This window comes from Pezoporus occidentalis, unplaced genomic scaffold, assembly GCF_034315485.1.
Source record: "Pezoporus occidentalis ecotype Australia unplaced genomic scaffold, CSIRO_AGI_Poc_V1 ctg233, whole genome shotgun sequence".
Taxonomy (NCBI): Eukaryota; Metazoa; Chordata; class Aves; order Psittaciformes; family Psittacidae; genus Pezoporus; species Pezoporus occidentalis.
The window spans coordinates 442,563-457,980 of record NW_026914212.1 but is presented as its reverse complement, the minus strand read 5'-3'; the positions used below and the strand labels follow the sequence as shown (position 1 = coordinate 457,980).

The following is a 15,418-nucleotide window of genomic DNA, read 5'->3' as shown; positions in this document are numbered from 1 at the left end:
TAGTAGGTAGATGAGTGATTGATAGATGACATGGGAGAGAAGTCCAGTACATAGGAACTCCTGGAGTGGATTATGGATTTGCGCACCATGGGAAACACTTAGGGATGAGAATACTTTGGAAGCATGCTCTGCAACAGGGTATGTTTCATTCCTGAGACATTCTCTAGCATATTGAGGGTTGTGGTGCTTTGAAGCTTATTTCTCCAGTGACTCTCCCTTTCTTGTAGTTACAGTTTTAATGTTGATGAGTAGTGGAATTGCTTTTTCCTCTTAATTTTTCTTCTAATATGCTTTTCCCTGTTTTCAGTTCCATTTTATTTGCTGAGATTTCAGATTTTCTCTATATTTAAATAAACTCTTCTTTCTTTCCCCCCCCCCCCCCCCCCCGATTCAGTTACTGAAATCATGAATCCTGTGTATAGCCCTGGATCTTCTGGGGTTCCCTATGCAAATGCCAAAGGAATTGGTTATCCAGGTAAGTAACTTTGTTTTTTAATGAGCTTCAGTTACGCTGATCTTTGTAATCAAGAAGAATACTCATTTATGAATGATTTCATGTATGGTAATCAGTTTTGGGGTGGGGGAGATGTTAAAATTCAAAAAGTGACATTTCAAGAGTGATGCTACTTGTTTTCTTATATTTCTAACTTCAGTATCTCTTCCAAAGCAGCTTATTTTGGGAGCTCTAATAATTACGCCCTGCAAGAAGAGGAGTCAGTCTATTTTTGCTGCTGGTTGGCTGGTGCTGTTAACCTTTCTATCCTCTAATTCTTGTTCATGCTATCTGTTTTATGACTGCCCACAGCATAGCATAAAAGGTGGGATCAAGAAAATGGCCCAAAAACATTTTAAAAACAGAAATTAAGTATTTCTTGCTTTCTTTGCTTCTTACTTGGATTCAAGTTTCTTATCAAGCTTTTTTTTGCTCACTTCCTAATATGTGTGTGAGCAGGCTTCACTTCTGATGTCCCCATAGTTCAGAAGTTCGTTACTTTCCAGGAAGGCTGAAGAGAAGGGCTGTGCACCTCTGTGAGGTGTTTCAAGCGGTATGTCTTGAATGCAGTCTTTTTTTTGTCCCCTGATGTCTGTGGGGTAGGAGAATTACTCCATCCTGGGAGAGGCTGGAGGGTCTTTTGGCTGGGATTTTGTATCATAACCAAATAACCTTCTGTAGCTTTTACAGGGAGGCTGTTTTGTGATTTAGTTGGTGTCTTTGTTGGGAGCTAGAATTCACTCTGCACAGTTTCTTTTTATATTCCTCATAGCTATACTATATTTTCCTACTGGTATTTACAGGTTTTAAATTTGGTTTTCAGCTTAGGTCCTGGAATTCCTATTTTCCTGTTCCACTTTTCTTCCTGCTTCAAAATACTGGTGCATAAATACTGTTTACTTGATTGTCTCAAACCTTTTAACTTCCACTTTTGCTTTTCAGATATTTTAATTTTTTTTTTTCTCAGATGAGTGTACTTTTCCTTGATTTCTACAGCATTTATAAGGGGAAAACAAACTGTGTTGCAATGCTTTTAAGACTCATGGGTGGCTGACATGGTGCAGAAAAATTGTAAAGCTGATGCTGTGTAACAATAAGACCGACAGGATGGTTTTATTCTCTGTAACTGTCTTAGTTATATGGACTACAGTAACTTTATAATAGACAAGCAGCAGTGTTTTAGTAATTAATACCAGTTACAGTACAGTTATGTCTATAGTCATAATTGCTTTTCAGGGTTTTCTTTTGCTTTATAAGAAATTACTATGAATTATTAAAATAAAACTATTTTTATTATCTCTTCTAAACACATTTATATTAGCCAGGGTTTTGTTTGTACTTAATATCATTTACACATTGCATTGAAGCCCTAAACTAAATGGAGCCTTAATTTACTTAAGAAGTTAAATTGTCATGTACATTCTATGTGCTGAATTATTAAAGTACTGTATATTTGCCAGTCTTCACTTGGTTGTAAATTAGCATAAGTAAAATACACGTAATTGAAGCAGAATTGTTGTACAGGTGCCTTAAATGTTGTACTACAAGTTGATCACTTGAAATTCTTCCTTTCATCAGTCAGTTTACACAGATGTGACCTTTAAAGTCAGCTTAGTCATAGAATCATGGAATGGTTTGGGTTGGAAGGGACCTTAAAGCTCATCCAGTTCCAACCCCCTGCCACGGGCAGGGACACCTTCCACTAGAGCAGGTTGCTCCAAGCCCCGTTCAACCTGGCCCTGAACACTGCCAGGGATAGGGCAGCCACAGCTTCTCTGGGCACCCTGTGCCAGCACCTCAGCACCCTCACAGGGAAGAACTTCTGCCTGATGTATAATCTGAATCTCCCCTCTGTCAGTTTAAAGCCATTTCCCCTTGTCCTGTCACTAAAGGCCCTTGTCAAAAGCTCTTCTTGGGATTTCTTGTTGGCCCCCTTAGCACTGGAAGCTGCTCTGAGGTCTCCTGGACGTTTTCTTCAGACTGAATAAGCCCAGCTCTCTCAGCCTGTGTTTATAGGAGAGGTGCTCCAGCTCTCTGATGACAGATAGTTGGCTGAGCTGCCTGGGTCAGGCTTAAAGATTGTCGGATAACCTATTCTCTAAAATAAAAAGTAGACCTGCATTTTAAGATTGGAAGAAAAACCAAAACAAACATGTTGCGTGACCGAGTCTCCTTTCTTTGCTTCTCCTAGTTAAAAAGCTACGGATTCTCTGTTCAGAATCGTCAAATTTACACAACTTGCGTGGTAATAGAAAGTAATGAACATATCACTGGGTGGAATGTATTATTTAAAGGCAGTGTGTTTCTAAAGCTGTTGCATATTTAATAGCTGTTTATATTATACTGCACCTATTTGAGGCTGTTGGGTGGGTTTACAGTAGCAAGGAATTGATATCAAAATGTTATCTATATGGGTGCAAGTTCTGAGAAGTTAAAGCTGCTGCTTGTCATAGTTCTGTTTTTCACAAAGGACTTGTTCCTTGAGCAGCTCTGTGGTGGAGCTGAGCCTGTGAAGAAAGAATAGAGGACTGAAAACATGTATCAAGTTCTAGATGTGTAGTCAGTCTGAGTAACGTATAAAGCTGTTTACTAGCAGCTTGTCAATTTGAAAACTTAAGAGCTGTTCAAACTCTGAAAAGTTGTTACGAATTGGATATGTTATTTTTACCTTTGATTTGGAAGCTTAATGCTTTTCTTAGTCATAAACATGCTGACCACCTAGTCAGCATGTTGGCCTAGTAGTGCCAAGTGCATGTCACTGCATATGTTTAGAGTGCTTTAAAAAACTAGGTTAGCATGTGTAGTCCTGAGTTAAGCATTTTTATCATTAGGAGTAATTGCTGAGGACTCTTCTATTTATAATGAAATAAAAGCCCTGCAAATTTGAATAGCAGTTTAAAACCAGCAGCTTTAAGCCTGTAGTAAATGTGCAATTACTAATTGCCTTTTATTTGGGGAAGTTGAAATCGTTTGTTGGTAACAATGTTGATAACAAAATGTAGTAGTAACTCTGTCTTTCTAAATACAGACATTATCCGGTTTTATAATTTGGAATAATGTAAAGAAGTTACTGGGAAGATTAATAGCTATGATTAATTCAGAAGTGTCGCTTTCTGCAGTCTGAATAAAGTTTGTATCTTCGAAGTAACTGTGGTTTTTGCTAATGCTGGTTTTTGCCTTATGTTGGAGGCCGCAGTTGTCATTGTATTCTGATGTAGAAGTGTTCACCTGTCATTTTGCCAATACCTTGTTTGGTACCTGGGTGTAATGACAAATCTATGAAATACAGCAAGTGTTTTGGACTACTCATGGTTGCTTTGGACTCTCTATCTCTGATCTAGAGAGTCAGATTCGCTCTGACCTTTAGGGATTTATTTCTGTGAATAAGTCTGTTCACACAAATATTTCATGTATGTTAGGTCTTAAAGCTTGAGGGGAGAACATTTGGATAGTTACACAAGATTTTAAGATTTACTTGTTTAAGTTTGAGATTTAGTGAAACAGAAATGTAGAGGGAGTGGAATTTGTGACTCCTTAGCTATATTCACTTCATCTGGCATTCCACTTCAGGTGGCTTGGGAGGAGCCCAGTGTTTCAGTTGAGGAGGTGAGACTGAAAGCCATCTGTTAGCTTATCTCAGTTAAAAGATGTAAAGCAAGAATCTTCGAGAGTAAAGTCTGGTTAGACTGTGCAGTCAGCCTAGAAAATAACTTCGATGTATTCTTTCTTCTAGCTGGCTTCCCCATGGGGTATGCAGCGGCTGCGCCTGCCTATTCCCCTAATATGTATCCTGGAGCAAATCCTACCTTCCAAACAGGTATGTGTAATAGGTATGTCAAAGCAGTAACATGAAGTTTAGAAGTTGTTAGAACCAAGAATGAGGAAGAGCTATAGGGATTTAACAATAACACACTGTATGATAAGTTTTACATTCCTTTGAATATGACTCATAAAGAATCATCTGATAAATTGAGTATAATCTTGTCTTAAGTCATACTGCTTTCACCTTCAGAGAAGGGAAAAGCTGAGGTTTTAGCTGTTTCTGTATTTCAGGCTGACACTTGACAATTGTGTTTCCATTCACTGCTTCCTTTGTCATTCTGCTTGCTCTGTGTTCTGCTGGTTGTTTCCAGATCCCCTTTTTTCCTTCTGTTATTGTCTTCACAATTGTTCTCTCACCCTATTCTTAAATCGTACCTTTCCAAGTTCAGCTTGCCGTCTTCTTTCTGCCCTTGAAATTGTCTTACACGAACCAATTGTCTGGAAAGCCTGGTTGCTGGATAAAACGGTTTTGTCCATAGTGGATACTGGGGGAGGATTTAAGGAACTGCACTTTCATGTTTTTGAGTTGAGAGAAAAGCAATGTCAAGAGCCTAGGGAAGGAGAGATGGAAAAAGAGGCACAAGAGAAAACAAACAATGACAGTGGAAGCATCGGAAAAATCATGTAAGTTAATTCCTGGCTCCAGGACTGGTGTCAACATCAGAATTTTGGGTCTGCACCAAGCCTGCTGGTGGCCAGTGGGGTGTGACTATCCCCAGGTGGAAAAAAGGATCCTAGCCCAGAAGCTAGCAGGGATCAGAGAGAGGGCTTCAAACTAGGTTTGAAGGGGAAGGGGATAACACCAGGCTCGCTAGAAATGAGCCAGGGGATAGCATGCTGCTGTGTAAGGCCAGGTCCTCAGGGCAGCTTAAATGCATCAGTGCCCACAAACAGGAGGAGCTGGAAGCCGGTATATAGCAGGGAAGTTACGACATAGTTGTCACCACAGAAATGTGGTGGCACAATTCACGTGATTGGAGTGCTGCAATGGATGACTACAGGCTCTCCAGGAGGGACAGGCAGGGAAAGAGAGGTGATGGGGTTGTGTTATATTGTCAGGGAGGGCATCACCTGCCTTGAAGTCAGTGTTGGGAGCGAGAAGGTTGAATGTTTGTGGGTGAACATCAGGGGGAAGGCCAACCAAGCAGATATCCTGGTAGGAGTCTGTTATAGACCACTGAGCCAAGATTAAGCTACAGATAAAGTGTTTTTCAAACAACTGGGAGAAGTTTCATGATCACTTGCCCTTGTTCTCTTATGGAGGACTTCAGCCTACTAGATACCTGCTGGAAGTGCAGCACAGCAAAGAAACAATCCAGGAGGTTCTTTGATGGTGTGGAAGATAACTTCCTAACTGTGTAGACAAGGCCCTTAGTGACATGGTTTAGTGGTGGACTTGACAGTGCTAGGGTAGCAGTTGGACTTGATCTTGAAGGTCTTTTCTACCCTGGTTGATTCTGTGATTGCACTCACTGAAGTTTTTGTTTAATTCTGCTTTTGCTATTGGAAGAAAATTTTGATGTGCTGATGTTTGAAACAAAAGAGAAACTGGCAGCATTTAATTTTCACTTCAACCATGAACATGCATCTGGTAGAACAGTATTTTCCTTACAGTTAGTTTACGTACTAAGGAATTCCTTACATTGCTTTCTTAGTATAGATCTTGGCCATCTGCAGGAGCTCTTTCCCTTAGGTGTATTATGCCAGTTTTTCAGAGGTACACATTGCACATAACAAAGTTTGTTCCTGACTGTCCATGTGTAACTTACGTGGTTAGGAAAGGATGCTGCTTGAAACCATGAAGCTTATGTTGTGAAAGCCTGCTTTCCATATTGGTTTTCTGTATTTGTACCATATGGCATTACACAAACTACCAGCAGACTTGTCAAAGGGTATGGCAGCAAATACTAAGGCAAGAGAGAGTAAGTCGTTTAAAATGCTTGCCTGCAAGAACCTGTTAAAAGGGTGTAGCTGTGTGGCTTTCCTTGGAACTCTGAAGTATTCTTTTTGGTACACCCTTCACTAATGAGAGGCATAGCGAGTGCAGGACTGATTTGGGCTTGTCTTTGTTCTTGAATTTAAGGGAAGGAAATGAATGGATATTTTAAGTTCCAATAGTTAAAGTAAATCCTTTGTCTAGGGTACTGCCTCTGTGTAAGTACCATATCTGGGGGTATCAGCTTGCATTTGCAGTGGGTTGCTTCAGAACTTTCTTGAGAGCGATGCTCAAGGAAGAGTAGTTCCTATCAAGGGTGTAACTCTTAGCATGGGAATCAAAACTGCACATGGGCTTTTATCACCAGCTTGGTTTTGTCCAGTTAATTGGGGTTTTCCTCTGTGTCAGTTGTGTTATAGTAGAAGGTTATGGTTTCTGGGAAGGATTCTTTGGCTTGTTAGACTCAGTTAAGATTAGTTTGCGTTGATTAATCTTGGAATATGTCTCATGCTACACAGCAAGGTAAGAAATCTTTACGTTTGTGTGAAAAAGGACTAAAGGTGTAGAGAAGTCATACACTATCTTCAAATATCTTTATTTTTTTTAAAGGTAGTACTATGAGAGCCTATTGCTATTGAATAGAAAATAAGCTTTTATTTCAGACCTAACAATAACTTTAATTGTTAGCTACTCTTTAAGCTATGAACTAAAGTTTGAAATGTCCAGATCTTCTAATTCAGGCAGGTAACAACTTCAAGTACATTGTAAATCCACATCATGAAGGAGTACTTGAATGTGCTGCGATACTGCTGTTCAGAAAGGGCACCTTTTTACAGGTATCTTCCTTAAATTTCTGTGGTTTTGAATAACCATATGGTTTACTTTTAAGGTCTTTGTGCCTTATAAGGGAGACAAAACTTAAATGGGAAGGCACATCTGTATAAGAACTATTCTGCCGCTTTGTAAGAATGAAAGGTTAATTGCTTATGCAACTGTATAATTTTTAGGATGAGAGGGGGCTTAAATGAGGACATAATTGTAGTGCTGTTGTGATGCTTTGTGTTCAGCATTTTGTAGCTGAGTTTTTCAACACTAATAGCGCTCCATACTAGAAATAGAAGTTACTTCCTCAGCATGCTCTGTTTATGAAGTACTTAGGATCTGTAAAAGTGAGAGTTCAGAGTAAGTGCTGTGGTAGCTTTCTTTATTGTCTCAAAGGTGATAGATTCCATTAAAAAAAAACAAACCCCACAGTAAACTTATTTCTTTGTGAATGTAACCATTTTGTGTGTGAAGGGTGGAATGAAATTGGAAAGAATCTCAGACTTCTGCAAAAAGCATGAAGGTCATCTCTCATCATGCTGTCTGCACAGACTGATCTTTCACAACACAAATGCCAGTGTTCTTTCTGCTCTATGGCTTCAGATCTGTTCTCCGTATTGAAGTCAGCACATTCTAGACAGTTTTTGAAGTCAACCTTTTCTCAATTCTGACAGTCTCATTTTTTTTTCTATAATTACCAAGTATTTTTAGTTCCTTGTGTTGCCCTAGTGCTAGTTTGTACGATTCCAGCTAAATAGAAATCATACCTGTGGATGTTGTCTCCTAGAGTGACACACCTGCTTGAGACCCAAGATCTTTTCAGCAGAGCAGAGGCTAGGGCCTTGATGCTTTCCCCAGAATAGGTCATCCCTGTTATTAAGTACTGTAAATGTAATTACTGGTGGATGCTGCTTGCAAAGGAATTTGTATTGCCACTCTTGACTTTAAGCCATCGTATAATCTCGGGAGTGTAGTGTGCAGCAGCAGTGGTGCTTCTAGTAGATCTCCTTCATGCCTTGTCAAGCCCTTGTTCTCTTATCCTGGGACTGCCTGATGAAGGCTGGAGAAATGAGGGAAGAGGTGTCTTTAGGCAGGGTGAGCCAGCAGTTGCTATTTATTTATCCTTGTAAAAAATCGGAACAGTTCCCAGCTCTCAGACAGTAGACTGATTCTGGGGGCCTTGTAATAGGAATGCAAAATTCTTTCTGATGGTTTCTGAAGTATTACTGTAATGTGTGAAGTAATTCCCAAGTGATGATTAAGGGTATGTGTACATAAGTAATAAAAAGAAGATTTAAAGAGACTTAAATACCTTCAGAGTCTAATTTGCAGTTGTTTTGAGCTCTGCGGTGCTCATATTTTAAAGGTGTGACTGCTCATATTTATTTTAGCCAGAAACCAAATACGAATGAATAAATAAATGTGAGTTAAAGTAGATTGTGTCTGTTGAAATTAATCTTGAGCTTTTTAGATGATTTGTAACACTTGAAATTGTTTTGTGCTGTATCTTCTACAGAAGGTAACTGCAGGTTAGTTGACCGTTGCTGTGTTTTGCCAGAACATTTTCTGACATTGTTGTGTTTGCCAGAACAGCATTGAGAACTGGGCTGGTACTAAGCTGTGCCAAATCCTTCTATGTAGGAATGCCACTTACTATGCCAAATATAAATATTTAATGATACTGCTACAAAAATCCAAATCCAGAGATCTGAAAAACAAATAGTGCCAAAGTGCAGTTAACTGTCAATAACTTAATTGACGCAGTCAAGTGTGTTACGTAAATAATAGAATTAGCACTCGGATATTGAGACTAGCGTACTAAGTACTCATGTGAAGATTAAGGCATTTGGAAATTAAGACAGTTATCCCTGACTTTAGAAAGAAGTGTACTGTCACTTAGTTTTCATGTTTTTAATGCAGATCTATCTTTGTTTCAGGTTATACACCAGGAACCCCATATAAAGTATCTTGTTCACCCACTAGTGGAGCAGTGCCACCATATTCATCATCACCGAATCCCTATCAGACTGCTGTGTACCCAGTTCGAAGTGCCTACCCACAGCAGAATCCATATGCACAGGTAAATGAACAAAACCAAAAACCTGTCTGGATGGTATTTTGTTTATTACATTAATATCTGCTTGAAATCTAAATTTTACATCACATTTATTTCTTCAAGTGTGGTAAAAGCTTTAACTACTTACACATACTCTGTAAATCACAACTAAGAATTCTTACTGTATGCACTATTACACTCTTGTATGACAGTTGCTCTGCACTTACTGATCATGTGTTCAGCCTGTGAAATTACGCTAGATTCAGTAGCTTTAAAATATGTGCTGGATGCTCGAACTACCACATTCTGATTTTGTTTTGTCAAAAACTGTCATAAGCATGCATTGATGTGGTTATTTTAGGAAGCCTCTGTTGTGAATCAGGGAGTTAAGAAGTCTCATCCTAGGCACACTGTTGAAAACTAGTAGGGTAGAATGAAGATATTTAAGTGAGCTTGATATTTTGGAGAAGCTGGCCCTCTTTTTGCATAGAGGAATCTTGCCTGGCATGTACACAGTAGCTGAAGGGAATTAATAAGCACTTACAAGGTTTATCCAGTCTCTTCAGTGTGCTTGGATTTGTCTAAAACGTTTTGGTTCTTTAACTAAAAGCAGCTGAATAAAAAGTTGTGAAAATGAGAGAAGTTCAGTCATGGATATGAAAAGGTAGGAAGCGAAGAGAAAGACGAATGAGTCCATGTTGTTGATGGTACAGTCAGCATTGGAGTTTTGTGAAGGTCCCTGCTTTGAATGTTATCCTAAATGCCTTAAAGGGGCTAAATGTTTTAAAAGTTTGCCAGTGAAACAGAGTAGTTGAAATGAGTGTTTTGGTTTCTGCTGTGTAAATACATTGCATCTTTAGGATAATGCTTTTATGACACAATCAGAATCAACAAGGTGGGAAAAGACATTCGAGATCATCAAGTCCAACTGTTCCCTCAGCACTACCAAGTCAACCACTAAACCATGTCACTAAGGGCCTCGTCTACATGGGTTTTGAACACTTCCAGGGACAGTGGTTCCACTGCTGCCCTGGGCAGCCTGTTCCAGTGCTTGATTATGAAAGAAGACACCATTTATCTTCCCCATTGTAATTACTTAATTTACTTTCTTTTTTTCTCCTACAGCAAGGCACTTACTACACACAGCCTTTGTATGCAGCACCACCCCACGTAATTCACCACACCACGGTTGTGCAGCCTAATGGTATGCCAGCAACTATGTATCCTGCTCCAATTCCACCACCAAGAGGAAATGGTGTGACTATGGGTATGGTGGCTGGGACTACTATGGCAATGTCAGCAGGTAGGTGAACCTAACGTCTGCTTGATTCAGACTGTTTCAGTTCAAGACAGAACACGGTTGCATTACCTAAGTGTGATGCCAGAGGTGTACTAGGCAGCATTGTAAGATCATTTAGATTAGAAGGGACTTCTGGAGGTCGTCTAGTCCAGGTCTTCAAATTGAGTCTGGCTATATCAGGTTGTGTACTTGTTCAGTGGTATTTAGATCATCTCTAAGGGTGGAGATACCACATCTTTTTTCAGATATTAGTATTACAGTAAAATAGATTTTTATGTCTTTATGGAATTTCACTTACTCTTGCATCCTTTGCTTCTCATCTTACCACTGTCAAGAGTCTGACATCCTCTTCTCAATATGTTTCTCTGTGCCTAACTGAAAACAGCCACCTCTTAAGACTGAGGAAGAAGCAGTGTTTTCAGTCCATCCCTCATGCCGCTGACATTCTTTGTGTGTTGAGATATAATATTTTGTGTTTGCACTCCGTGCAGGTCTTCCATGTCATTTGCAGTGGTTAGGGATGCCTACTTCCTAATGCCACACTCTTTTAGTGGTAGTGTTTTTTGAGATAAAGTGTTTAACCAATATCCTAGGCTCATCTATAAGCATTTACTGAGGGGGTGTCATGCTTTGTTTCTCAGTGGGTGGTCACTCACTAGGAAATACATTCTTTAATTTGAGGGATCTCAAAACTAGACAACCTGTGTGTCACAAACAGAGCTAACATTGGAGTTTTGTACGCTGGCAAGCTTATCCCAGGAGTTTGTTACTATTTCTGTGAAGTGCTATGGAGTAAGGCTGTTTCAAGATCCTGCTATCTCAGCCTGTTTGTTTCTGAAGCCCCTTAGTCTGTAAAAACCTATCTGTAATAGTGCAAACAAGAATAAATTTATTCTGACTTATTAGTCACGTTACTTCTACCATCAAATATTTTTTGGCATGTAAAGCCTGCTGTGGGGATAAATTTTGCAGTGAATAATGCTTATGTTGCAGGGTTTCTGCTAGAGCTATTTTTGAGTAACGAATATCTTTGTGTGCATTGGACTAAACATCAGAATGATCCACTTGCATAAATGTTTGCAGGACGATAGGGGCTGGAGTGCAAAAGGATACTGTTAATTTTGCATTGGAAGATGAGCAAGCTGTAATTGTTTTGACAATTAATTGTAATTGTTTTGTAATTAACTCTTCCTCCCGCTTTATTTTTTTCTTTGTACTAGAGTTTATGCTTACTGAAAAAAACTGTTCTCTTCATCCTAGGTACTTTGTTGACAACTCATTCCCCAACTCCAGTAGCCCCTCATCCAGTTACTATGCCCACGTACCGGGCTCCGGGAACACCAACCTATAGTTATGTGCCCCCACAGTGGTGATCATCTGGCAGTCAGTGTAAGTTACTGATTTAGATTGAAAGCAGTTAATCGTTGCTATAAATGCCAGCACTGCAGGTTCTTTCAGGGAGATATTTTCAGAAGGTAAGCAGTCTGGGGTACTTGTGCACTATTCTAATTGAGTAGGAACACACAGAAAGGTACTGCTTATATAACAGCTGTTCCCTGCAAGGGAGAGAAGCCTACTGGGACTTCGTCAGTGGTCTGTATCTTCAGAAATCATGAATCATTTTCATGGTTAAGTGTTGAATGTGAAAGAATGAGCCTCAAGTTTTCCGTATTCAAATAAATCTGGGACTAAATGTATTCAGTATTTTGAATGAATTGGTAATTGTTGAATTCAGAAGTACTGTGATTCCTGCATGAAGCAATGCATGTAGGTTTGGAGTCTTATTTTTGATAGTCTAAATACGTAAGCAGGGTAAGTGTTTTGCCTTGCTCTGAGGCTGAAACTTTCTCACAAACTACTAAAACAAATGCACAACCTTGAGTTAATTTTATATATTCACTCTGTTTCAGGTAAGCATCAGTTCACACTTCTTGCAGGCATGGAAAAATGTTCTAGTGTGGATTAACACACTAAAGGGCTTCATGAAAAGGAGTTAATTTTGAAATCTTCTGTAACAGATAGATTTTGGGGGTGTAATGTGTCAAACTGACCAAGTCTGATACTTTGGAGATCCTCACTTCTGTTTCTGGTTTGGTTTTAGGTTTTTTTGTTGTTTCATGTTGAGGTGTTTTTTAGCATGAATTGTGAATGGTTTCCTTTGAAACAAGGACTTGTCAGACCGAATGAACTTACAATTTTCACTGAGTCCATTTAGCTTATGTCAAAGTTAACTTTAACTCTGGGTTTCTGTTTCAGTAGTTTGGAGTCCAGAGTTGTGGACTGCAGGTGACTGTATTCCCTTTGAGCTAGTGAATGTGACAGCCATTTCTTATTTTGCTGTGATGTTCCTTATGGATTCCAAACCTGAAGTGTTTTACTTGTATAATATGACACTCTTGGATGAAATAATACAAGTATTAAAGTGAGAGTTTTGCTGTGACTAAAATCATGACTGCTGACAATTAAACTTAGTGTAAAATACGTTTCTAATGTTGCAACCTCAACTTAAGACTGCACAGATGACAGCTGAAATAGAGATGATGGGAGAAAATCAGTGTAGTGAATTCTTAAACTAGAAACTTTTAGGTTTCAGTTGACTGGATAAGTGCTAGGGTAGCATTATTACGATCTGTTGTGTGTGCATTATCAATACAGTGCATGCAATATTTGAATGTTGTTCCACACTCCAAATAGTATTTCACATAATTGAGAATGTTTCCTGCTTTCCCCTCCTCCCCCCTCTTAACGTAGGTTTGAAGATGGGAGATATGCAATCAAGAAATTGAGGTTTAAAAGTTGGTGCTGAAGCCCTCATGCCTCCAACCAGGACTTTCCTTCTGAATGCTTTCAACACTTGGCTAAACACTACTAATTCCTGATCACTGAAGATTTTCCAGTGCTGCATATCTTACATCTTGGAACTCCAGCAGTTAGTCTTAAAGCAAATCCTGTTTTGTGGACTGTCTTGCAATTTTTTAGCTAATTATAAAGATAAAAAGGGAGTATAAATTTATTCTGATCCATATGTAGTTGAATGCATGTTAAAACACAAAAACGAAGCTTGCTCAATCTACCTGCAGTGACTGATGCAAAAACCATCATATGCAAATCCAAAGGAACCGAAAAGTATTTTACAACTTGTATCACTAATGCACTGTTGTAATGTATGCAGGGTCTTAAGAGACAGAATCATGAGTTTCTTTATAGAATACCATAATATGCATTAGATAAGTGCATCAGCCTTTTTCAGGTTGATGGAGTTGCCAGTTTAAAAGGTACATATTTTCATTTAAGTGATGTATTCTTTTCAAATTCAACTACTAAATTGGAGTGACTGGAAAATGAGTCAGACAAGCTGTAGAAATCCTGCACACAATTAGTTTACTTCATACCTTTTCATTTTCATTGTAAGGATTCAGTGTTATACAGATGTTCTTAAGGATCAGAGTGAAATGACAAAGGTAACACTGTGTGTGCCAGTAAATAACGCAGACTTCCTTGAGGCAAAACTGGTTCTTAGGAATAGTAGGGGGTTGATGTCACCTGCGTAATGAATTGCATGTCCTGGGGGGATATATATCCAGTACTATCTTTTATATGATGCGAGATGTGTCAAAGTGAGACTGCCACACAGACTGATAGAAAAACACTTTTAGTTCTCAGTTCAGGAAATCCGTGCTGTTTTTCCTAAAGGATGTTGTAGTCAGTTGCAAATATATGTGCAGTTGATCCAGCTTGCTTTCCTGGGACTTAAGAAATGTTAGGGCTTTCTACAACCAAGAGGAGTTCAGCTGCATGTTTTTCTGAGGAAAGCTTGTGTGCCTGATGAGTATGTTAAAGGGGAACAAACCATTTTAACACAATTTCCTTGTTAGCTACTTGCAGTAAGGACTATGGCTATGCTGTAGTAGGGCTGCCAGAACATAGAAGTTTCAAATAGTTGTTCTTTTATCTTTTTTATTTTATTTTATTTTTATTTTTTCCTGAGAATATTTGTAATGGAAGTAGGAGTTACTTGTTGGTTACAGCATTTTGATGTGTTTTCTTAAGTGCTTTCCCTTTTTACTTCCTAAATTGCACTTTGGAAGCACGTGAAATAAGACTTGACTGCAGATTAGCATTTCATTGCAATGAGTCATTTGTGATATTCTTTCTTGCAACTTCAATTTTTCAGAGTACCTCAAAGCAAGTGCTGTGGGATAAAGGGCTAGCCTTAGAACCCATTTGTATACCAAGATTGCTGCGGGGGAGATATTAAATTTTTAAAATTGAATATTGCACATTTAAAATCAAGGGTTTCTTAAACCGCCTTGACTTTACGATTCCACAAAGATGCGATTTTTCTTTTTTTGGATACATTCTGCCTGCAATAAATGACGCAGTAAATGGTTATAAAATGTTGTTCCCTTTTAATCGTTTACACAGAGGTGTGTCAGGCTGTGTTGTTCTCGTAGGTTAACTTCCATTCAGAAGTCAGGTTTTTTAAAGTTGTATATGTAGTTACACTTTGTTTTGGGGTGTTCTGCTCCTGTACAGATTTGGCAGCTACTTCAGGGTAGCATCAGTGCTGATTTAATGCTGCCATTCCAGTACTCTGCCCTGCGGGAGGCTTATGTACCTTCATGACCTGTTGGTGCTTAAAGCCTTCAGTAATTTTATTTTATAGTAAGCACTCTCCATATTTTGTACTTCCTTTTTTTTGTTGTTGTTGTTGTTGTTTAATAAAGTTTAGGTTTATTTTGCATGAATCACTGTCAATGGACAACCCCCTTTATTTCTAATGCCTTGAACGTAACTATGTTGTTGGAATAAGTACTTTAAACCTTACTCATGAGCACTTACTGCAGCTTAGGGATTTCCATATATTTTTATATGGAGCAGAAAATTACACCAGGCAAACTTAATTGAATCTGTACTGCTTCATTCAAGTCTGTTTAACACTTCCCTTTGTGAAGTAGATTTGCAGCTTTGACTAGTCAGGTGTGCCAG

At 38.9% G+C, this 15,418-nt stretch overlaps 2 protein-coding genes across 2 annotated transcripts in view; one reads left to right on the top strand and one right to left on the bottom strand.

Annotated features, from left to right (window-relative positions):
- Positions 1–15,418, bottom strand: part of PLEKHB2 (pleckstrin homology domain containing B2) — a 469,993-nt gene that overhangs the window by 35,770 nt on the left and 418,805 nt on the right. The gene's annotated exons all lie outside the window — the stretch shown is intronic.
- FAM168B (family with sequence similarity 168 member B) lies at positions 395–15,177 on the top strand. The gene is made up of 6 exons (XM_062621762.1): positions 395–475; positions 4,227–4,310; positions 9,011–9,153; positions 10,255–10,432; positions 11,690–11,818; positions 13,181–15,177. The coding sequence occupies exons 1-5, from the start codon at positions 406–408 to the stop codon at positions 11,800–11,802; spliced, it is 588 nt and encodes a 195-aa protein (XP_062477746.1). The 5' UTR covers positions 395–405; the 3' UTR covers positions 11,803–11,818; positions 13,181–15,177.